The 23,266-nt window shown below is 38.7% G+C and overlaps 1 protein-coding gene and 1 long non-coding RNA gene across 16 annotated transcripts in view; one reads left to right on the plus strand and one right to left on the minus strand.

Moving 5' to 3' along the window:
* Positions 1 to 23,266, minus strand: part of ZNF280D (zinc finger protein 280D) — an 81,450-nt gene that overhangs the window by 7,899 nt on the left and 50,285 nt on the right. For 10 of the 15 annotated variants that reach the window (XR_004002282.1, XR_004002283.1, XR_004002284.1 and 7 more), the window contains 10 exons: positions 21,686 to 21,843; positions 21,070 to 21,170; positions 20,815 to 20,961; positions 19,968 to 20,102; positions 18,347 to 18,597; positions 16,912 to 17,052; positions 14,657 to 14,719; positions 13,862 to 13,980; positions 11,499 to 11,535; positions 5,197 to 5,242 (listed from right to left, as the gene is read on the minus strand). Coding sequence is in view for 10 of the 15 variants with exons in the window: in XM_030577342.1 (XP_030433202.1) it covers positions 5,197 to 5,242; positions 11,499 to 11,535; positions 13,862 to 13,980; positions 14,657 to 14,719; positions 16,912 to 17,052; positions 18,347 to 18,597; positions 19,968 to 20,102; positions 20,815 to 20,961; positions 21,070 to 21,170; positions 21,686 to 21,843 (1,198 nt within the window). In the remaining 5 variants the exon portion in view is untranslated. The remainder of the gene's footprint in view (positions 1 to 5,196; positions 5,243 to 11,498; positions 11,536 to 13,861; positions 13,981 to 14,656; positions 14,720 to 16,911; positions 17,053 to 18,346; positions 18,598 to 19,967; positions 20,103 to 20,814; positions 20,962 to 21,069; positions 21,171 to 21,685; positions 21,844 to 23,266) is intronic. The other 5 variants (XR_004002286.1, XM_030577347.1, XM_030577346.1 and 2 more) reach the window with 1 other exon arrangement.
* LOC115658438 lies at positions 269 to 12,479 on the plus strand. The gene is made up of 3 exons (XR_004002287.1): positions 269 to 279; positions 10,046 to 10,052; positions 12,393 to 12,479. It is a non-coding gene; the product is annotated as an uncharacterized LOC115658438 (long non-coding RNA).

Raw genomic sequence — 23,266 nt, forward strand, 5'->3', positions numbered from 1 at the left:
CAGTGCAGCAGAAAGCATTTTACCCTGTTATTTCCCCAGATCTGCAAGTTAGTAGGGATCCAGTGGATAGCTTAGTAAGACACTTGCAACCAGTCTTCCAAGTTAAGAAAAAGTAGATCACATTTTGGCACACATTTCTGTGACCCTTATTCATATACGTAGACCCACTCACAACTCACTTGAGTAGGGCCTGCAGAACTGAGTCTCCACAGTTGTTCATCTGGAGGAACAATATCAAGATTGAACTACAGATTTGTTGACCATCAGTGGAAGACACAAGTGAAGTTAATGCAATTTAAAGTATTACACAGGACGACTTCCTGGACAGTATGTATTGGAGATGTATTAGATAAGGAAGACAGACATACAAATTTATTTCATATAAAACTGAAAGGCTCTGGTTGTTAAGTGCTTAGTGTGATAGCTTTATAGGAGAACAAATTTTCCACTCTCATAACTTAATAGGATAAGTGATTTTTCAGCACTGGAAGGCATAATAAAAATGAGCTAATTCTTTCATGTATAAAATAACTAATTGTAAAAAAGTAAAAGAGTGCTCCAGTGATGGTATTTGGAAATGGCCAAAGTAGTCTAATAAAAGCATCTGCCATAATGCAGACCCTTAGGCCCATGCAAAGCCCCATTGAAGGGTCAGAGCCTAAAATGACAAAATTAGGCAATTTAATTCATAATGGTCACTGTTCAACATTATAAATGGATTTTGAATTTAAAATGAAAAATTATTCATGTGTAATGTTCAGAAAAGTATCCTAAATTTCTATTATTTGTACTGCGCTTTCTTTTTTAAGTCAAATAGTTTTTTCTTTTTTGTTTTTGTATTGTGTACTACTTGTATATGTATTTTGTAGTGTAACATACAATACATATGACATATGGGGATCTGTTTACTCTGCTACAATGAGACCAAATTCTATAGCAAACATCTTCAGATTCCATGGCAATGTTAATCTGTCCTAAATAGCCTTCACTCTGATCCCTTCACTCATATTAAAAAAACAAAACAAAACAAACCACACAATGATGGCTCATACTCACTGACCTAAAATTATTTCCAACAAAGATTATCTTCAACTATGGATTTTTCACTATGTCCTGCAGGTGACTTGGCTCCACTCTCCATGCCTCGGATCCCATGATGATGTACAGCTGGCCTGCTACAGAACCTCCTTCCCCACCTATGTCTACCTAGGAAGGGGTGAGCTTATAGATAACTTCAGCAACTCATCTCCTTATGATGTTCTCAAGGCAACCTAGCTTGCCAGCCTATGCTTTTGGTTCCCCAGGATCCAGGCTGTAAATTAGACTCCAGCTCTGGTCTCTGACCCCATTATCTATATTATCAAAGAGAGAAGAAAGCATGCACTATAACCCAGTTAACTCCTCCTGACAGAAAAACCAGAGAGCAAAATACAGCTGCAGTAAGATCCAGGCAGAGCAAGTGTGTGAAACAAAATGTTGAGCACCTGGCTGCAGCAAAATTTAAAACATTTCATGCCACTGGGGAAAAATAACCAATTCCACAGCTATAGAATTAGAATCCAAGAGGCCCTAACAAAGCTGAAGGGGCAGATCATATCTCTGAGGGCTGCTTCCGGCTCTCCGCAAACCTCAAAGAAATAGTCTGCAGTTTGTTCATCTTTTCAGTGTAATGCATCTTCTGCAATCTTCGCTTGGAAGTTGAAGCTAGACAGTCAGACTGGAAATAAGGTGTACATTTTTAACAGTGAAGGTAACCACTGGAACAATTTACCAAGGGTCATGGTGGATTATAGACTCATAGACTCATAGGTCAGAAGGGACCAATCTGATCATCTAGTCTGACCTCCTGCACAAGGCAGGCCACAGAACCCCACCCATCCAATTTTATAACAACCCCTATCCCAGGACCGAGTTATTGAAATCCTCAAAATTGGTTTGAAGACCTCAAGCTGCAGAGAAACCACCAGCAAGCGACCCGTGCCCCACGCTGCAGGGGAAGGCGAAAAACCTCCAGGGCCCCTGCCAATCCGCCCTGGAGGAAAATTCCTTCCCGACCCCAAATATGGCGATCAGCTAAACCATGAGCATGTGGGCAAGAGTCACCAGCCAGCACCCAAGAAGGAATTCTCTGCAGTAACTCAGTTCCCATTCCATCCAACATCTCCCCGCAGACCACTGAGCAGACCTATCTGGTGGTAATCCAAGATCAATTGCCCAAATTAACAATGCTATCATAACATCCCCTCCATATACTTATTAAGCTTTGTCTTAAAGCCAGGAAAGTCTTTTGCCCCCACTACTTCCCTCGGAAGGCTGTTCCAGAACTTCACTCCCCTAATGGTTAGAAACCTTCGTCTAATTTCAAGTCTAAACTTCATAATATCCAGTTTATACCCATTTGTCCTCGTGCCTACATTAGTACTAAACTTAAATAATTCCTCTCCCTCCCTAACGTTAACCCCCCTGATATATTTATATAGAGCAAGCATATCCCCCCGCAGCCTTCTTTTGGCCAGGCTAAACAAGCCAAGCTCTTTGAGTCTCCTTTCATAAGGCAGTTTTTCCATTCCTTGGATCATTCTTGTAGCCCGTCTCTGAACCTGTTCCAGTTTGAATTCATCCTTCTTGAACATGGGACACCAGAACTGCACACAGTATTCCAGATGGGGTCTCACCAACGCCTTGTATAATGGTACTAACACCTCCTTATCCTTGCAGGAAATACCCCGCCTGATGCATCCCAAAATCGCATTTGCTTTTTTAACAGCCGTATCACATTGGCGACTCATAGTCATCCTGCTATCAACCAGTACCCCAAGGTCCTTCTCCTCCTCCGTCGCTTCCAACTGATGCGCCCTCAACGTATATCCAAAATTCTTATTATTAATTCCTAAATGCATAACCTTGCACTTTTCACTATTATATTTCATCCTATTTCTATTACTCCAGTTTACAAGGTGGTTCAGATCTTCCTGAATAGTATCCCTGTCCTTCTCCGTGTTAGCAATACCCTCCAGCTTCGTGTCATCCGCAAACTTTATTAGCACATTCCCGCTCTTTGTGCCAAGGTCAGTAATAAAAAGGTTAAATAAGATCGGTCCCAAAACCGATCCTTGAGGGACTCCACTAGTGACCTCCTTCCAGCCTGACAATTCACCTTTCAATACGACCCTCTGGAGTCTCCCCTTTAACCAGTTCCTTATCCACCTTACAACTTTCATATTCATTCCCATCTTTTCCAATTTGACTAACAGTTCCCCGTGCGGAACCGTGTCGAACGCCTTACTGAAATCTAGGTAAATTATATCTACCGCATTTCCTTCATCTAAGTAATCCGTCATCTTCTCAAAGAAGGAGATCAGATTGGTTTGACACGATCTACCTTTACTAAATCCGTGTTGCAATTCGTCCCAATTACCATTGACCTCTATGTCCTTAACTACTTTCTCCCTTAAAATTTTTTCCAAGACCTTGCATACTACAGACGTCAAGCTAACAGGCCTATAATTACCTGGATCACTTTTATTCCCTTTCTTAAAAATAGGAACTACATTAGCAATCCTCCAATCATACGGCACAACCCCCGAGTTTATCGATTGCTTAAAAATTCTCGCTAACGGGCTCGCAATTTCACGCACCAGTTCCTTTAATATCCTCGGATGGAGATTGTCCGGGCCCTCCGACTTCGTCCCATCGAGCTGTTCAAGTACGGCCTCTACCTCAGTTGCGGTAATATCTACTTCCATATCCACATTCCCGTTTATCATCCCTCCATCATCGCAAGGTTCCTCACTAGTCTTATTAAAAACTGAAGCAAAGTACTTGTTTAGATGTTGGGCCATGCCTAGGTTATCCTTAACCTCCATTCCATCCTCAGTGTATAGCGGCCCCACTTCTTCTTTCTTTGTTTTCTTCTTATTTATGTGGCTGTAGAACCTTTTACTATTGGTTTTGATTCCCTTTGCAAGGTCCAGTTCAATGCGGCTTTTAGCCTTCCTCACTTTATCCCTACATGCTCTGACCTCACCAAGGTAGCTTTCCTACATCACTGGCACATTTTAAAATCTAGATTGAATGTTTTTCTAGAATATATGCTCTAGGAATTAATTTGGGGAAGTTCTATGGCCTGTACTATACAGGAGGTCCGACTAGACGATCACAATGGTCCATTCTGGCTTTGGAATCTATGAAAAAAATCATAAGGGCTAGAAATTTAATTTTTGGTTTTAAATGAAAGCAGAGGTTCTAGAGCACAATTCTGCAGGGCAATTGGGTCAATTCCACAGCAAATTCCACACTGCTGAATCCTGGAATACATGAGGCCCCATTATACACATGTAAAATACATTCTTAATATTCTGTATCAGCAATATTTAATGAAAACATACAAAGAAAACGCTGGAGAACCTTAAGAGAGGCCTCAAACCCAGTAGAGATCCACTACGGTTCTATAGGAAACAAGTACTAATTACAAACAGGGTCTGTGCCAAGTCCTAGGCCTTCCCCTCCACCCACTGGAAGACTGGGGTTTCTGTAACTGCAGATTCTCTTTTCTGAAGAGTCTCAACAGGCCAAGCGGGAGAATAATATCCATTATTCTACCAAGTATGCCCACTACTCTGCAAATCCCAACCCACAGGAGAATGTTTTTCAGGGTGTTAAGGAAGTGAGAATGGGTGGTATGAGAATGTATATGTGATGGACTCCAACTACCCCCTTCCACACAGACTAGGGCAGAGCTGTGAGCAGATCTGGGAAAAGCAGTCTAGAGTAGCAAAGAATGACTGAAGTTTTTTTAAAACATTTTTAGTTTTAACTACGCCAAAAAGAGTGCAATTTTTTTTAAAAAATTCACTTTCTCATGTCTATTAAGTCTATGCAGTATACATAAGGCAACTAACAATGGCTTCATTAGATTGGCATTTCACTCCAATCAGTATTTGAATGCCAACTGGAGGTTTCTAGATATAGCAAATTTAAAGGACATTGAGTGGAGGGACATTTTAGTTATGTCATTTGAAATCAGATGACAATGCAGGACAAGGCTTGATTCTTCAAAATAAATGTGTCTCCTGGACATATTAACCTAATTATACAGAAGTGCATACATATGTATTTAAGTAGTATCTTCCCAGTTGGTTAGACATTCAAAAATATTTTGTATGCAGACAAGTTTAGACTATAATAAAATATTACCTCAGACTTTGAAATCTCCACCAGAGAGAGAGAAGTTGCCTTTAACCTAGTGAATAATGAATTAAGATTGAGTTTTCATACTGTACTATTAATATTAAAAATAGAGGTGAAAATAGGACAAATATTATACTGACAGTAAGAAAAATACCACAGCAACTTGAAATCTATTTTTATTGTTAAAATGGATCTGAGTTGGCTTAAAATCTATTTCATATTTTAACATCCCAAAACATTTATTGTATACATGTAGTAAGTTGTACACAAACTTGTTTCATGTGACCCTTTCCCATTTATTTCATTGATGGAAAAAAGGAAAGTAATAATCTCACAAAACTTCAAGAAATACTGTTCTGCTAATAGTTGCTGTAAGTCTATTTGATGATAGATGATGCAACTTTCCCACAATCAGCCTCTCAAACTATGACCGAATCATCATTTTAACCAAATAAATTCCTAAGATTTATATACAAAAGTAGCTATATTTTACAAAGTGAAAATATGTTTCTCTCATACAGCTACAGAACGACATTAAAGAGAAACATTCCTACAGCAAAATTGTTCCATACGTCTTTCTTAAATTGTATAATTTATTGCATCCAATAGCTCAGAATAAAGTTTTTTTTGGAATGTTGTAAAATGTTGAAACTGACCTTCAACTATCACTTAGAGGATATTGTTTCCCCAAAATATCTTCACAAGCACAATCCGTACAATAGATGGCTACAAATTATTTAAATTTATTGACTTCTAAACCCACATTAATTAAACAGCTTATCACAACATCACCCTGATTGATTTTCTGTGTTTATATGAGAAAATGCTACTGCAGAGAGAGCAGGAAGTACATATGTCCTATAAAACCTTGTTAAGTCATCAGTTTAATATAAAATCTAACCTTTCAAAAGGTTTTTGTTTTAGAAATTGCTTGTGGCCATATCTTCTCTCTTGATGCTGCATTAAAGTCAATTTTAATCAGCTGACGTATGGTGCTGTTTCTATCAGACCCAAGTAGTAATGGTTTTAATCATGAATTAAATTATTCATGACCTCAGTGAGGATTAACGATTGCTTCTACAATGTGCAATATACCTTGCATAAGAAACAGTAATTTAAATTTTATGAAAAACAGATAACACCAGCACTATGACTGATGTCACTTAGCCTAATTGCTGTTCTACTATCGACTAATACAAGAAAAAACAGTGTTAATAAACACCATTTCAATAATCTGTAAACATTCTCTATGGACACATCATAAAACTTACATTTATTAATAACAACACCCTGATAGGTATTAATAATGACTTTGCTAGTATTATGCAAATCCATTTATGATTATTTATTACATCCTGATTTATGATATAGAATGTGGCATATATATATTCAAGGGGACCAAAGATCATACTGTTTTTTGTAGCACTTAGCATTATATTAATGTAAAACTAATTAACAATGAGAAAAACAGTAAATTAAGAGTTAAGATTGTGTACGATAAATGACGCACTAAAACCACTCTTTTCAGTCAGGGATTTAGAATACTCTGAAGTATTTAATCATGAATAGGAACACCAATAAAAAATGAAGTGGCATCTCTCTACCACTTGGCTCAGCTTCATTGCTTTAATGATTTCTATGCAGAATATAATAAATGTGTTTTTAATAATGATTTATCTAAAGCACAGACAATAGTTAGAAAAAAGTGGTCAAAAGACCAGACCAATTTAAATATCACAAAGATATAGTTGTTGATTCTCTTCTGAGTGGAGTCAGTGGGGGCTCTGCCACTAATTTCAATACTTGTTTACAGTATCTTTACTCCCTACTAGATCAAACGCCTTAAAAACTAACGGATTTATTTGGGCATGAGCTTTTGTGGGTAAAAAACCACTGCAGGTGCGGTGCTGTGGTGGGGTCCTGGAGTGAGACTACGAAGGGGAACAGCATCCATGTTCATGTCACGAGCGGCTATGGTAGCCCCTCTGAGACGAAGATGACCTTCGGTGTCATCTGTCTTGGTCTCGACAGGGCCTGCTCCTTGAGGGGGAGCGGTGCCTGGAGCCTCTGTCAGTCAGAACCCAGACGGACAACCTGGGTTCTGGTGGGGGTCGACGGTGACCAGTGTGGACTATGCATGGGGCGGTGACGGGGTGGCGAATGGCGTCAGGAACATTCCCTCAATTGTAAACTGTACCGAGCCGGGGGTGACTGCGGAGATACCAGCGGTGGCTTGCCTCTGGACCGTGGAGCCAGCATTCATGGTGCCCCGGTAACGGCATGGACATAACGTCCCGAGCCGCTTGCAGGGCCTCCGGCGTGGAGGGCATCCGGACATCTGGGGAAGCCTGCTCCAAATGGGCTGGGCTACTCTGCTTGACCTGAGTTGGAGGCCTCAAGGCTGATGGGGACCGAGGACTGCCCAACATGGGCCTAGCCTCTCCCCTGGTTTTGCTCCAGTGCCGCGGTGGCAAAGGCCTCTTCTGAGCCTTCTTGGCATGCCCTGGGGACAGGGAGCGGTGCCGACTGGTAGATGGCACCGCTGGGTCACCACGCACTGACACCGCGGTACCCGGTGCCAACTTGGAGTGGCGTGCCGGAGTTGGGGTCAATGCTGACTCCATCAGGATAGCCCAGAGCCAAATGTCTCTTTCTCTCTTGGTCCGAGGCTTGAAAGACCTACAAATCTTGCAGCAATTGCTGAGATGGGTTTCACCCAGACAGCGTAAACAGTCTGTGTGTGGATCACTTACTGGCATCAGTCATCTACAAGTGTTGTACAACTTAAAACCTGGGGCACGCCCCAGCACAGGCTCACTAAACTAAACTAATCTAATCTAACTACTTCAACTACGGGTACTACTACGCTGAACGAACAAGAGTTCTGGAGGAAAGCTGCAGACAAGCTGGAGCAGAGCAATTCTGAAGCATGTTCACTGGTGGCAAGAAGGAACTGAGGGTGGGGGGAGCGCGCAGCACCCCTTATACTGCACCATGGAGGCACCACTCTAGGAGTCGCCAGAGGTACTTCTAGGGGAAAAACTTCTGGCACTGGTGCACATGGCGAGTACGCACACCTATTGTGGAATACACATGAGCAATCACTCAAAGAATAGGGAAATACAACCTAGACAGAGCTACTGTACACTGGGTGCATAACTGGTTGGAAAACCGTTTCCAGAGAGAAGTTATCAATGGTTCACAATCAAGCTGGAAGTGCATATCGAGTGAGGTCCCACTGGGATCAGTTCTGGGTCTGATCTGTTCAATATCTTTATCAATGATTTAGATAATGGCATAGAGAGTACACCTATAAAGTTTGCAGATGATACAAAGCTGAGAGGGGTTGCAAGTACTTTGGACGATAGGATTAAAATTCAAAATGATCTGGACAAACTAGACAAATGCGCTGAAGTAAATAGGATGAAATTCAGTAAGGACAAATGCAAAGTACTCCACTTAGGAAGGAACAATCACACATACAAAATGGGAAGTGACTGCCTAGGAAGGAGTACTGCAGAAAGGGATCTGGAGGTCATAGTGGATCACAAGGTAAATACCAGTTAACAGTGTAAAGAAAAAGAAACTGCTGCAAAAAAAGAAACATCATTCTAGAATGTATTAGCAGGAGTGTTGTAAGCAAGACACAAGAAGAAATTCTTCCGCTCTACTCCATGCTGATTAGGTCTCAACTGGAGTATTGTGTCCAGTTCTGTGCACCATATTTCAGGCAAGATGTGAACAAATTGGAGAAAACCCAGAGAAGAGCAACAAAAATTATTAAAGGTCTAGAAAACATGACGTATGAGGGAAGATTGAAAAAACTGGGTTTGTTTAATCTGGAGAAGAGAAGACAAGACAGAGGGGACATGATAACAGTTTTCAAGTACATAAAAGGCTGTCACAAGGATAAGGGAAATAAATTGTTCTCATTAATCTCTGAAGATAGGACAAGAAGCAATGGGCTTAAATTGCAGCAAAGACGCTTTGGGATGGATATTAGAAAGAAATTCCTATCAGAGTAGTTAAACACTGGAATAAATTGCCTAGGGAGGTTATAGAATCTCCATCATTGGAGATTTTTAAAGATCAGGTTAAACAAACACCTGTCAGGGACAGTCTAGATAATACTTAGTTCTGCCATGAGTGGAGGGGACTGGACTAGATGAACTCTTGAGGTCCCTTCCAGTCTGATGATTCTATAATATTAAAGATTTCATCCATAAACACTAAACTATGTGATGTTTCCAATAATTTGAAGAAATGTAGTATCAATCTTAAATCTTTTAGGGCCAAATTCACAAGTATGTTCTGACAGCTTTAAGCTATTCTCCTGAAAAATTCATGAAGAAGTGTTCTCTTCAAAATGGCCATTACCTCACTGTTCCCAACTGAAGAGAAGCCCAGCTCCCCCTCTAGGAATCTGTCAGTTTCCTGTGCTCTCAAGAGGTAAATAGGAGCACTGCGTGCAGACACAGGCCTATGGCCCAAGTCCCACTGAGAACAACAGGAGAAGATGGCTATTTTAAGAGATGACTGTTCTTTGTGCACTTCTCTGAAGATTAACAGTGGTTGAAGAATAAAAAAGAAACTTTCAGTTATGAAGCAGCAAAGAATGGCCACTAATTCTAAAAAGAAAATTCTTCAGATGAAGCCTAGTCATAAGATTCTATTGAGTTTTAACTATATGGGAAATTTGAAGAGTCTGTTTTATTCGTTATTAAAATCATCAGGCATTACAAAAAAGGTTTTGCCAGAGGGTGCAAAATTTCATAAAGGTCCAATTTTAAAATTAATTTAACTCAAACTAATTAATGGATTTATTTGTAAATCCTCAGAACCTTCTTTACTCAAGAAGTGGTGTAATTTGGGGAAGGATGTGCTGTAATTTTCATACATAACTGAAAGAGCGAATCCTTGCTTTCAGTGCAAAATTTAATCTTAACTATATTATCTCTACAACATACTATAGATACTGAAATATATTTCTCTAACTGCAAAAAAGTACACACACACACACACACACACACACACACACACACAGACAGAGGAAATATATGCTATATCTGAATTTTAGCTTTGTTTTGTATTTGAAAACCTACAAAAAATGTATTTATTGTGATTATCTCCAGAAACAGGCTATGAGCATCATACCCTACCAGAGCATGGAGATTTTTTTTTTTTATTTACAAGTGTAGACAGTCTCTTGTATACCAAATTACACTCAAACAAAGCCAGCCTCTTTGATCAAAGTGTCATGTCTCTCACACACTGGTTCTGCAGATTAATGTCTACACTACCCAACGTGTCCAACTATTGGCCAGTTTCCAGAAGGCTGGCGTTAATATTATTAGTATTATACGAGCTTTTGTGAAGGCGCTGTTAAACAATAATAGAACAACAACAGAATAATAATAGAACAATAATAGAATACCATGTAAGTTCAACTTTCATGATAAAGAGATTGCACTACAATACTTGTATGAGGTGAATTAAAAAATACTCTTATCATTTTTACAGTGCAAATATTTGTAATAAAAAATAATATAAAGTGAGCACTGAACACTTTGTATTCTGTGTTGTAATAGAAATCAATATATTTGAAAATGTAGAAAAACATCCAAAAATATTTAATAAATTTCAATTGGTATTCTATTGTTTAACAGTGAGATTAATCATGATTAATTTTTTTAATTGTGATTAGTTTTTTGAGTTAATTGTGTGAGTTAACTGCGATTAATCAACAACCCTAAAAAAAAGTAAAATTTTTTTTTTTGCACATCCAAGAAAATCAGTGACAAAAGCACACAGCTTTATCATATATATTACCTCAGGTTCATTCTAAATGTCATATAACTAAATCATCATTTGTTTAGTTCAGATAAAACCACAATATTCACTGTAAGCCAACAGAGAACATTATGGATTCATTAAACAGCGTTAATATTAGAAATGGGTTTAAGCAGTGTTCAGATTCAGATTAGTTTAGGCTTCAGTTCAGGATTGATCAGTGCCAAAATCTCTCAGATTATCTAACAAACAATTTTTGCAAAATTGGACAAAAATCTTGAAAACAGTATTTATTAGAGATTTTGTCTAAGGCCAAACCATATCTGGATAATAGGTCCTCTCCAGTTAATATACAACCCAGAACTAAAACTATGCAGACAAGCAGAGAGCTGGGAGTATTTATCCAAGCACCTCAAATACACGAAGGAGCTCATATTCATTGTGCAACTTTTGACCATATCTAGTTAATATAAATTAAGTTACTTATATTTTAGAGGTTAACAAAAATAAAAACTTACTCAGAAATGTGTTCAGCAGCTGGGGAACCTAGGGAAACTGGAATTAAAAATAAAGGATTAAGTCTATATTAAAAAATACACCTTGATCATCATGAGAGATCATCCATTTCATCTTTACCCATAACAAATTTACATTCAACAACACTTTGCCCAAGCCATGGGTACTAGAGTAGCTCCCCAATATTACAGCCTCTTCATGGGCCATCTTGAAGAAGAATTTCTGGACAAATGTACCTCAAAACTAATGATATACTTGAAATATATCAATGATATTTTCATCCTCTGGACAGATGACCTAAACTCCCTCACTGATTTCCACCACAATTTTAATAACCCCCATCCATCCACTAAACTCTCTCTAAAACACTTCCACACTAGTGTCAACTTCCTGGATACCATGATCAGCTTTAACACTGGAACCCTACAGACAATTTATTAAAAAAAAACAAGCTCCCCACAGACCAGGCCATACCAACTCCAAGCAGCACCAGATCCTGCCAGTGTAACAGATGCAAAATCTGTAAACATATCCCCATTGCTAGGATGATCAACACCTCCCACAACACACCTTTTCAGATCCAGGGGTCCTACACATGCCTATCACAACATGCGGGATACCTCATCCAGTGTACTAAATGCCCAACAATAACTATGTGAGGGAAAGCAGACAATCACTACATTCTTGAGTGAACTCATTCAGAAAAATGGTAAGACAAAAACACCATATCACTTGTGAGTAAACACTTTTCACAAAATGATCTCTTTGTGGATAAGAACTGAGGTCAGCTATAAAGTACTCCTAGGGGAATTCTGCACCACTGCACATGCTCAGAAATTATGTCCCCTGCAGATTTCTTTGCTTCCCCACAGAAAAATGACTTTCTGACGGGGAAGCATGTGACCCTCCCCAGTATTACATTTTGGGGGCCCAGGGCAGCCAGCAGAGAAGTAAATCACTGCAGGTCAGAAGGCAAGACTGGGGAAGACCTGGCTAGTGCCTCCTACCGTGTGTCAAGCTCTGCTGCTAGTCCCGGCTGGGCCTGGGAGGACGGGACTTCCTCTTCCCTTGCACAGCATCTGTGGCTGGGTCAGACCCAGCCCCAGATTTCGCCCCTGGCTGAAAGAAGCTCTGCTAACTCCCATCCCCATCCCCCACTTCCTGCACCATCACTCCTCAGCTGCAGGGGCAGGGATTCCTGTACAGGGAGCTGCTCCTCCATCCGTCCAACCCCTGTGCATCTAGACCCACTCAAACCCAGACCCTCCCACCGAGCCTCATCCCTCTGCACTCAGAAGCCCCCCATCTGAGAAGCCCCACTGCCCCTGCACCTGGACCACCCCACCGAGCCCCAACTGGACCCCCCACACCCAGACCCCACCCCCACACTGAGCCCCAACCACCTTCACCTGGACCCCCTGCAGAGTCTCATTACCGTTGTATCCAGAACCGCCCCCAAGAAGTCCCTGGGCATCCAGATTCCCCCTGCACCTGGATCCCCCACTGAGCTGCCCACACCCAGATTGCCCCACACAGAACCCTCTCGATCCACACTTGGATCCAGCTTTGCTGAGTGTGACGGCCCACATCTGGTGCACCTAGCACAGAGGGAAGGGCCCTGGGGTGTTTCTGGGGCAGGCCTGATCCTTTCACTGTGTCAGAGTTGGGTGCAGCCTCACTGCTAAGTCCGTATCCCGGGGGGAGTTGCACCATGATCTCCCACCTCTGTGCAGCCAGTGGCCTGTGCTCCCCAATGCCATGCTGGAGCCTCCACATTTATTTGAAAAATAAAATATGCAGAATTTTGCAGAATTTTAAAATACTGTGTGCAGAATTTTTATTTTTTTTGCACAGAATGCCCTCAGGAGTAACAAAGGAAACTTGCACAACACCTTCAAAAGATGAGCCTTGGAGCTTAAATTAATAACTTTGCAAAACACTTAAAATCATGGACCGAAGAAAGGCACTGGCTTGATGGCATATTATAACAATCTATAACCCACTAACCACACCCCCATTCCTCTTCACTACTGGAAAGGTGTTAATGGACCACTTCACCTTGAACAACACATATTTCAAGGAACTAACTACTTACGCTAAACAATCTGTTCCACCTTCTATTTAGCTGTGACACTCAGAATACATTTCAAAGACCTGAAGAACTGCTATATGTAAGTTTGAATGCTTGTCATTGTTACCAACAGAAGTTGGTCCAATAAAAGATATTACTTCACCCAACTTATCATGACAGATGAGCATTCATTTTGGGATGTAACTGTACAAGAACTACCAATAATGTGGTAGACTAAAATACTATATTATTAATAGTCAATATATAAAAATAAAATATACTACATGTACTTACCATTCTCTATAATAACTTGACAAGTATGAGTATGTCTTTCACTCAAATGTGTGGCCATCTTATCTAAGCCAGAAACATCAGTTAGGAAATCACAATTAAGACACACTACAGTAACACCCCTAAAAAGGGAAAAAAAAAAAGAAAAGAAAAAAAAAAGTAAAAAGAGTGAGTAGTATAAGGCTATGAAAAATTTTCTTCTACTTGTGGCATATAAAGTTTGAGACTATGTGACGATCCAATGAAAATACAATGAACATGTACGTAATGTTTACGTAAATCATCATCATCTTTTTGTGCACTTAAGTATTTATTATTTGGGTAATTAATCAAGGTAGCATGTAGGAGCCCTAGCCATATACCAGGACCCCACTGTGGTCAGCACTGTACAAACATAATAAAAAGAAAGTCAAAGAAGTATTACCCATTATTAGCACTTTTATTTGAGAATTCCAAGCATTATAGATAGCAGGTGCGTGAGAGGAAATTCTTCTTTTTAAAATTTGGCAGAGATGGGGAATAAGGGTGGAAGAGACATGTGGATAGTTGCTTTATGTATCTGCAGCTACATTAAACATTATTAGTTCTCCCACAAGCAGCTTCACTTCCCCTGCATAAATATTTTCACTTCCATGCTACTTCCAACTTGTGGCAATCCACAAGATCAAGAGTTTCAAAGTTTGAACCTCAAATACAGGCCTTATATATAATATCAACTAAGCGACTAGACAGGTATAAGAGTGTATATTAAAAAAAGAATGTCACAAAGAATAATTTGCAACTGAAAATAAGAGTTACCTCAGTTCTTCTGAATGCTTCTTATAGATCCAAAATCTTTTACTTGGACGAGCACTATGAAAACTATAGAGAAAATATAATTTAAACTATTTTACTATATAGAGGGCAAGTCTTTTTGAGTGTAGTATTCCACATAACTACACTGTAAATGGTACTGCAAGTTGCCTGTTGCAAGACATGAAAATAAAGGCCTTTTATTGTCTGTCCATGTACTGTTCTAAGGTAGTAAATTTGGTACATAGAGTTTATAGGTTCATGCATCTCATTCCCTGTTCAAAATATTGAAATACTACACCAACATCTTTAAAACATCACTAGCTGTTACATATTTTCAGGATTAGACTACCAGTTAAATAAGTATGTCTTTATCCTTTTCAAGGTATCCGTTCAATAAACTTTTAAGTACTTTTTGAGGAATGTAATTTTTGGACAAAAAACCATTTCAGTCATGATTAGCTGAAGTACTATGAAGTTTAATTTTCAGGATACAATCACTTACTATCATAATATGGCAATAGCATAGCATTGTCTTTGAATAACTAGTTTGAATTTTTGTGTTTGTACATAAACAAGTAGTAAGTCATTTGTGAAAATAGATAAAACAGCCTGAGAATATATTCTTGACTTTTAAAGTTTTAACTATTATTTTGATGTTTTACAATAATTACAATAAGCTGTATATTTGTTCTCAGTATCAGTATTTCAGTTTGCTCTGGCTCCACTATGGTTCGAAACAAGGCATCATTTATGGACTATACTCAATAGGTTTAAACAACAGCTTAATAAATGTGTATATATGAGATCTGACTTTACATGTAAGACAAACTAAAGCCACAAGATAGCTATACAGCTGCTGGTTGCTAGCACAGAAGGTTCTCCTATTAAACTAACCAGAAACCAGAAAGTTTGTAACATGATATATCACTTCACCCAAAAACTCAAATGGACAGTGACACCACAATATGTCTGTGTGTTTATGTAGGCACAGGCATGTCTACATACATACACACAAAATGCTAAAACATTAAGATTGAGAGTCAAGCACTCAGTTAGAATACGCCAGAATTTAAAGTTGCCTAGGCAAGCTTAACTCATTCTGATTGTGCGTATGCATTATATAGTCCTTAATTATATATATGATAACATTTTTTCCACAGGACCCCTGCCTCATTCATTGCACGGAATGAACAGTGCTCATTTAATGAGCAGCTATTTAACATTTTGATTTACCCTCATTGTATGTGAGGTCCCATCAGGCCGCCCGGGGAGTGGGGGAGGCGGAAGTGGGCCAAATTGCCCTAGGCCCTCCCCACGAGAGTTTTTCAGGGCCCCTGTAGTAGGGTCCTTCAGTCGCTCTGGGGGCCCCGGAAAACCTCTCGCAGGGCCCGGGCCCCCGGAACTTCTTCCGCTCTGGGTCTTTGGCAGTGGGGGGGGTCCCTGGGTCCCATGCCTTATTTACTGCACCACTATTCAAACACTGCACTAAATACAGAATTATTAATTTTCTCATGGGCTTTTCTATCACAATCATCACTGTAGTATCTGACTGTTTCACAAACATCAATGAATTTATCTTCACATTACCTCTGTGACATAAGGCAGTATTATTTTACAGATGCAGAACAGAGGCACAGAGAGAATAGGGTCAAAAAAGTATCCACTAATTTTGGGTGGCCAATTTTAGACACCTACGGCCTGATTTTTCAGAGAACGTCTCATTATATAGCACTGTGTATGTTTAAAGCACAGATCCCATAGACTTCAGTTGTAGCTGTGACTGAACTGCACTTTTTCAATTCAAACACTAGGGTCTTGAGGTGAGTGGCTAGAAAATGAGGAACAAAGGATTACTGATCACCTCTGAAAACTTTGGTTTAAGTTACTTGCCCAGCCTCACATAAGAATTTTGTGGCAGAGATAGAGGCAGGGATAGAACCCAGTTCTCTGGGGTGTCATTTCACTGCCTCAACCACGAAACCATTTTTTCTCTTCCTGCAATACCATGCCTCACTCTATACAAAGGGTCCTGCTTATAGTCTGAGGAGTTCTTTTATAGCAAGTACCAGGGCAGTGGATTTAGCCACACATCTGTCATTAACATTGCTTTGAAAATCTAAGCCTATAGTTTTCCTCAGTTCTATGAAACAAATACAAGATACAGCTCACAGAAACAGTTAACATAAATTATATATAGGTAAAGAAAAATATTTTATAATATCCATGACTATAATTATCAAAATTTGAAGAGTGCTCACCTCATCATATGATTCACATAGGCTTTGCTGCAGCTAGTATTGTATCTGCATAAGCTGCAATGGACATATGCTGGAAAGTGACTTGCGAAATCTTTTATTTCTGAGTAACATTCAATGCATTTATGAACTCCCAAACGATACCTATAGTAATACAAATGAACCAAATATTGTTAGTGTTAATACATTAAGAGGACATACTTAATATATTTAAAAGATCTTATTTTAAAGCCTCAAGAGCATTGGTTTGACTAGTAAAATGAAGGTCTTTTTAACATGTGTTGACTGAGTAATGATTTTAAACACCATTTAGTACCTAGCGTAGACAGTTTAACACCTTTAAAAAATGGTAGCTGGTCATGGTAGAGCCTGTATACAAAGTACTGTTTAAATTCATATTAGCTCATACTTCTTAAAAACACTCAAGAAATTTTTTCCCCTCTAATTACAGTGTCATTCCGATCTTGAAACTTACTCAAAGGTTATCTGCAAAGGACTTTAAAGTAAGTTATTTGCCTGCTCTTTGCTTCTCTTTAAAAAAGGATTGGGGCTCTCCTCTGAGATGTCTTCCCAACCCATCCATCCCCAAAATACCCCACAAACTTTGCAGAAAAATTAAATGAAGGAAGTTAAGTCTGGTCCTCCCTAATTTTGTTGGAAGCCCAGTTGGATGTCCTGAAGCATATCTATTGTGAGGTTTAGTACCTCAATTGAAGAAGCAGGATTGTTAATCTTTAACAAAGGCATTCTGTATCCAAAATGTTATTCATTGAACTTAAATAGCTATTAAAAAAGGTTTTATACAATCAAACTAAAGATCCTCTCTCTTCTCAATAGCTTAGCTTTCAATCTCTTGACTCTTCTGGAACAATTTCATTACATCTCCAGTCACCAGAGTGCCATCTAGGACAGACAAGACCTGAATTCCTAATTTTAAAAATAAACAGGAAAAACAAACAAACAAAACCTTAAAAACCCTACAAACAAAATGATTTTTTTGTAATCTCATAAAGAAACTAAAAGGAACACAAGCACAGCTGTATTTCCCTTTGCAGGTCATGTTTAATAGACTCTACCTGGAGACTCAGTATTTCGACAAAACATGATTTTGTACAGTGACCCAGTGAAAAGTCTAAATTTTGTAGGAAATTAGTATTTTTCACATCATCTGTCCTGCTCGTCCATTGCCAGGAAGTCTGTTGCTAACAAAACAACAAATCACATGGGGAAGAATAAAGATAAAAATAACATCAAGATATTGGTATGCAAATATCAAGATACTAGCGTCTTTCTTATGAACCTGCAATTCCTGCCAAACTCAACCATGTCACAAATCTCCTGTGTTCCAATAAGGTTTATCTTCATGAACTGATCTTTAACTACTTCTTGTAAGTATGTTCAAAATATACTTTAGAACGTATTAACTGAAAGATTTTACCTTAGATTATGCAATGCTGTATTGGCAACTTTTTTTTTTTTTTTGCTGCTGCTGCTGCTGCTAGTAAATGTGTTTTGCTTCTTCTGTATAGTTGATGATTTTAATTTTGATTTATTTGTATTAGATTTCTTGTGATTTTTAGTGTTTGTATTTTTAGTTTTGGGAGATAACTGAAATGTGGAGGTGCTTGTGCTAAAAGATGTGGCAGATGTTCCAGATTGAAGAGGTCCAACAGAAGCTCGAATAGTAACCTAGGAACATGAAATAATATGGGCACTTTATTTTTATAACACTGTAAAAATTAATGACACCAATTAGAGAGTTATATTTAAATTTTTTAAATGCCCATTTCTATAACTTAGGCAATGTTTTCATTTGCCTTGTATATTTTGTTCATATCCCTGCTGTATAAAACAAATAAAGCAGTTTACTGTCAGGAAAATTTTGCTAAACATGGAACAAATATATAGAATCCTATTCAATAAGATATATGTTGAAAAATATGACTTTCAACTGACACGGAACAGAAGCTATACCCCAAAGAGTTTACTAATTTTCAGCAAAAAAGGGGGCATCCAATAGGTAACAGCAGAAAATTCTAAAGTAAGCAAGCAGAACGTTTACTACTTAAGTCTTAAACCCATGAAATCTTTGGATAATTGAATGCATTATCACAGAGGACTGAAGTCTGACCTGCGGGTTTACTGGGGGAAAAAAAAAGTACTTCATAATTTGCAAAGCAACTATCACAATTATGAGTTCTCCTACAGGGACTCAAATGACAGTGTGGTCAAGCTGGTCAATTTCCAACAGACCAGCTACTTCACAGACATGCCAAGTCCACGGGTTTTCCTCATAGGACTATGGATCTCAAACCCTTTTACAAGTCTGTATAAAAAACCTCTAATTTACAGGGAAATCTTGTGCTGATTGACTACTTGTCACTTATTCTATTTTTTCCTTGAGGAAAGGCAACCAAATGAGGTGATGATCCACACGCTGATGAACAGGAAGGTTCCCTCAGCACATATAGCAAGAAGAGCTCTTCATCCCCCTTCAAACATGGGTCTGGAAAACTCTTATAGATCTCTGCTCAGGAAAGAGTTCTAACTAGGGAGAAGCAACTTTTGCGCCCTTGCTGGCTGCTGCTCTTCCCCAATATGGCCCCATAAGTTGAGAAAGGGTCAAATATTCTCAACCACTGATCGCATCCTCTCTATAGCCAATATGCTGAAGCCCTCACTTTTCTCCAAGAAAGTGAGGGAGGGAAGAGAAGGGAAAAACAGGACCCTCAGCTCAGGAAAGCAGCAGGACAGACTTCTTTTAAAAAGTGGGAGTGGGGCTCTTATCAATTGTGTGCGTTGGGGTGCACAGACATGTGCGGGGAACGCACAGTCCTGTATAAATTATGAAGATGGGAGGCAGAATTAAATAATCCGCTTTGAGGGATGGTGTAAAATTGATTGCTTTGAGCAGGGAAGATTCCCTCCTTTCCCAACTCCTCAGTATCTCCCACCTAAAATCCAGTCCTCTCATCTCCTTCTCTCTAAGTAAGCTCTCTCCATTCCTCCGGTCAGGTAACTTTTTCTTTTTTTCTCCTTTATATGAAGTAAAAACTTACTTTAGTTCCAGGAGGCAATCCCTCTAATTGCTTAGGTTTCCTGAATGTCCGGTGATGCTGAGTCTTGTGATCTGTTTTTTCTTTGCATGTCAAAAATTGCAATCTGCACTTCGTACAACGGTATATTCCTTTTTTCTTTTAAAAATGGAAGACAATTTACAGTAAGCAGGAATCTTCTAATCAACTGAAACTGCCATCCTAGTATGTCTCAAGCAATAATGACCTAAATCTTACTTTAACAAGTCACTCTTAATAAGCCTAAAACCCATAATACTGCATAACAAACCACAAAATGAACATGTGTACAGTGCTTTAAAATGCAAAGCAATACAAAAGCATGATGTATCAGTAACATCTAGGTTACCAGTTCAATGAAATTACAAATAAAAGGTAACTATAATCCTGCATCTGGTTCGACAAGAGTTAGTGTGTGTTTTGTCACTGATTTCAAGAGGATGTCAGTATGACATATCTAAGCAAAGAAATGACACATGTATTCTTTCATAGAATGTGCTGAGGTTTTTTAATAGTTTTTTAATATTATTGCTAACACAAGTTACACAAAGAACTCCTCACACATCAATATACTGGGGACATCTACCAATGGAATCCAATAGTTTACTTAAAAGAATTCATAAGAAATGGCCGAAAGCTTTATATGATAAATATTTTCTCTTATTAGTACATTTACCTCCAGTATTTTAAAACATAACTCTTCTCAATGGTCACACAATCAATTAAGCTATTTTTATGTGGAAAAATGTACATTAGCATATCACTAAGTTAAGTTTTGCTTTTTTGGTCACATTTCTCTATCATGAAGAGACAAAAATTAATAGCTACTTACTTGATGCCTCATATAATGATGCATGTATGGTGCTCCAATTTTAATAACTTTGAGGCAAAATGGACAAAGCAAATGTTTTGTGTTTTCATGTACAGTTCTAAAATGGGTTTCTACATCTGAAAAAGCTGATGATCTGTAACTGCACACCTAGAAATAAAAATGTAATTTAATCTCATGAGATCTTATGTTGACTTCTTTGCTGAAAATTTTCTAAGGAAAAAAATAGGTGTTTTAATACTGAATACTCTGAGGTACCTGGCAAACATATGGCATTTCACCTGGCTTATGATTGTCCTTCATATGTTGCAAAAGAACTTGTTCTGTTTCAAAGGATAATTCACAGATTTTACAAATAGCTGAAAAAGAGCAGAAAATAATCAAAATGCATTAATTGGAGTTTGGGGGAAGAAATAGCGTATTGTGCGTGTGTAAAGTGCTATGTACATATATATACATAAAATGAAATTGACACATATAGAAGTATTAAAGTAATAAAGATGAGACAAACTGCAGATTTATTTTGCTTCTGAAACTTGCTTCAAGAGTCTGCAGTCAGGATTTCCTGTTATGATGCACTGTCTTTTAAAATAAAAGAAATCTGGCAATTAATTTTTGTTGTTGTTTTTAAATCCAGACTGAAACAGTAATCTTTCAAACAATCTGAACAAAAGCTGGTAACTGAACATGGTAACTAAAAACTGATAAAATGGCTGATCAACTACTCTCTAACCTCAGTACTTATTCTCCCCCTTTAAAAAAAAACAAAAACAAAAAACAATGGTTTCCTGCATCTTTATTTGCAAGTTACAAATCAGCAAATAGCTAAAATTGTTAAGAACACAATGATTAAACACAAAGAGAACAAACTTACTAGATGATTCATAAGGGGTGTGTGTACTTTCAATGTGACATTGCAGCTGGAAAGGTGTGGGAAACTGACGATAACAGTGCTGGCAGGTGGTGTGGCTTTCCCAACTTTCACTGCTCTGCTTCTCAAGCTCTAAGTGGTGTTTCATGTGGTTCATAAACCTATTAAAGATAGAGAACAGGTGCACAAGCTAAGTTTAAACAAAAAAACATACTTGACAAATTTGACATGAAGTATGTAAAGTGGAAAACACTGTTGAATAGGAGCACTTTTCAAGTGAATTCTAATGAGACTTATAGTTCTTATGATTTCTAAATTGTCAAAAATTTCATAAATGGAAGATACAAATAAAAAAACCAAACCTATCAACAGATTAACCGAAAGATATCCTGAATGTTAAATTAAAAATGCACTATCATCTCAAATATACTCTTCACTGTAGGGAGTTTATAGTATTATGCCATGTTTGCTTACAGTTATGCCAGACTATGTCAGAGGGACAAGGTGGGTGAGGTAATACCTTTTATTGAACCAACTTCTGTTGGTGAGAGAAACATACTCTCAAGCTGACAAAGAGCTCTTCTTCAGGTTACTGTCAGGTCCCCATACCTGAAGGTGATCTGAAGAAGAGCTCTTTGTAAGCTTGAAAGTATGTTTCTCTCATCAACAGAAGTTGGTGCAATAAAAGATATTACCTCACCCACCTTGTCTCGCTAATATCTTGGTACCAATACAACAACAACACTGCATGTAACAACATGCAGGATGCTTTCCAAATTTCAAGAAAGGACAGCCCCTGCTACAAAGAGTTTATAATCTAATGAAGGGAAACAAATAAAATAAAATAAACAATCTTTGCACAAGTCAACTCAATTGACTCCAAGCAACGTAGCAGAAGTGGGTTTTAAAGAGTGACTGAAACAAGGACAGGGCAGAGGCCCTGCAAAGGAGCACAGGGTGACTATATCTTATATAAGGGATTCCCTCCACACAGGCATATTGTAGGAGTCATGTCCCTGAGTATGCTGTCATGAAACCTTGTGGAGTAATAGGGGGGCCATGTGCATGCCCCTCAAAGCCCACATTCCACAAACCAAAAAGTAAAGGTCACTGAACAGAACCATCCCTTTCTACTTTCAGGAGTTTTATTTAGAGATCAGCTTTAAAGTACAGGGAGGAGGGTTGGCATGTTATTCTTTATACATACAGTAGAATCTCAGAGTTATGAACACCAGAGTTACGAACTGACCAGTCAATCACACACTTCATTTGGAACCAGAATTACACAATCAGGCAGCGTCAGACACCCTTCTTTCCCCCGCAAAAAGCAAATACAGTACAGCACTGTGTTAAATGTAAACTACTAAAAAAAGGAGGGGAGCAGCATTTTTCTTCTGCATAGTAAAGTTTAAAAGCTGTATTAAGTCAGTGTTCAGAGTTAGGAACAATCTGCATTCCTGAGCTGTTCGTAACTCTGAGGTTCTACTGTGCCCCCTTTTTCTTCTTTCATGGGCCTTCACAAAACTCTACTGTAGGAGACTGCTACATGAGGAATACTGAGGAGACCAGCTAGTCACTGAGGGT

The sequence above is a fragment of the Gopherus evgoodei genome, chromosome 10 (genome assembly GCF_007399415.2).
Source record: "Gopherus evgoodei ecotype Sinaloan lineage chromosome 10, rGopEvg1_v1.p, whole genome shotgun sequence".
Classification (NCBI taxonomy): domain Eukaryota; kingdom Metazoa; phylum Chordata; order Testudines; family Testudinidae; genus Gopherus; species Gopherus evgoodei.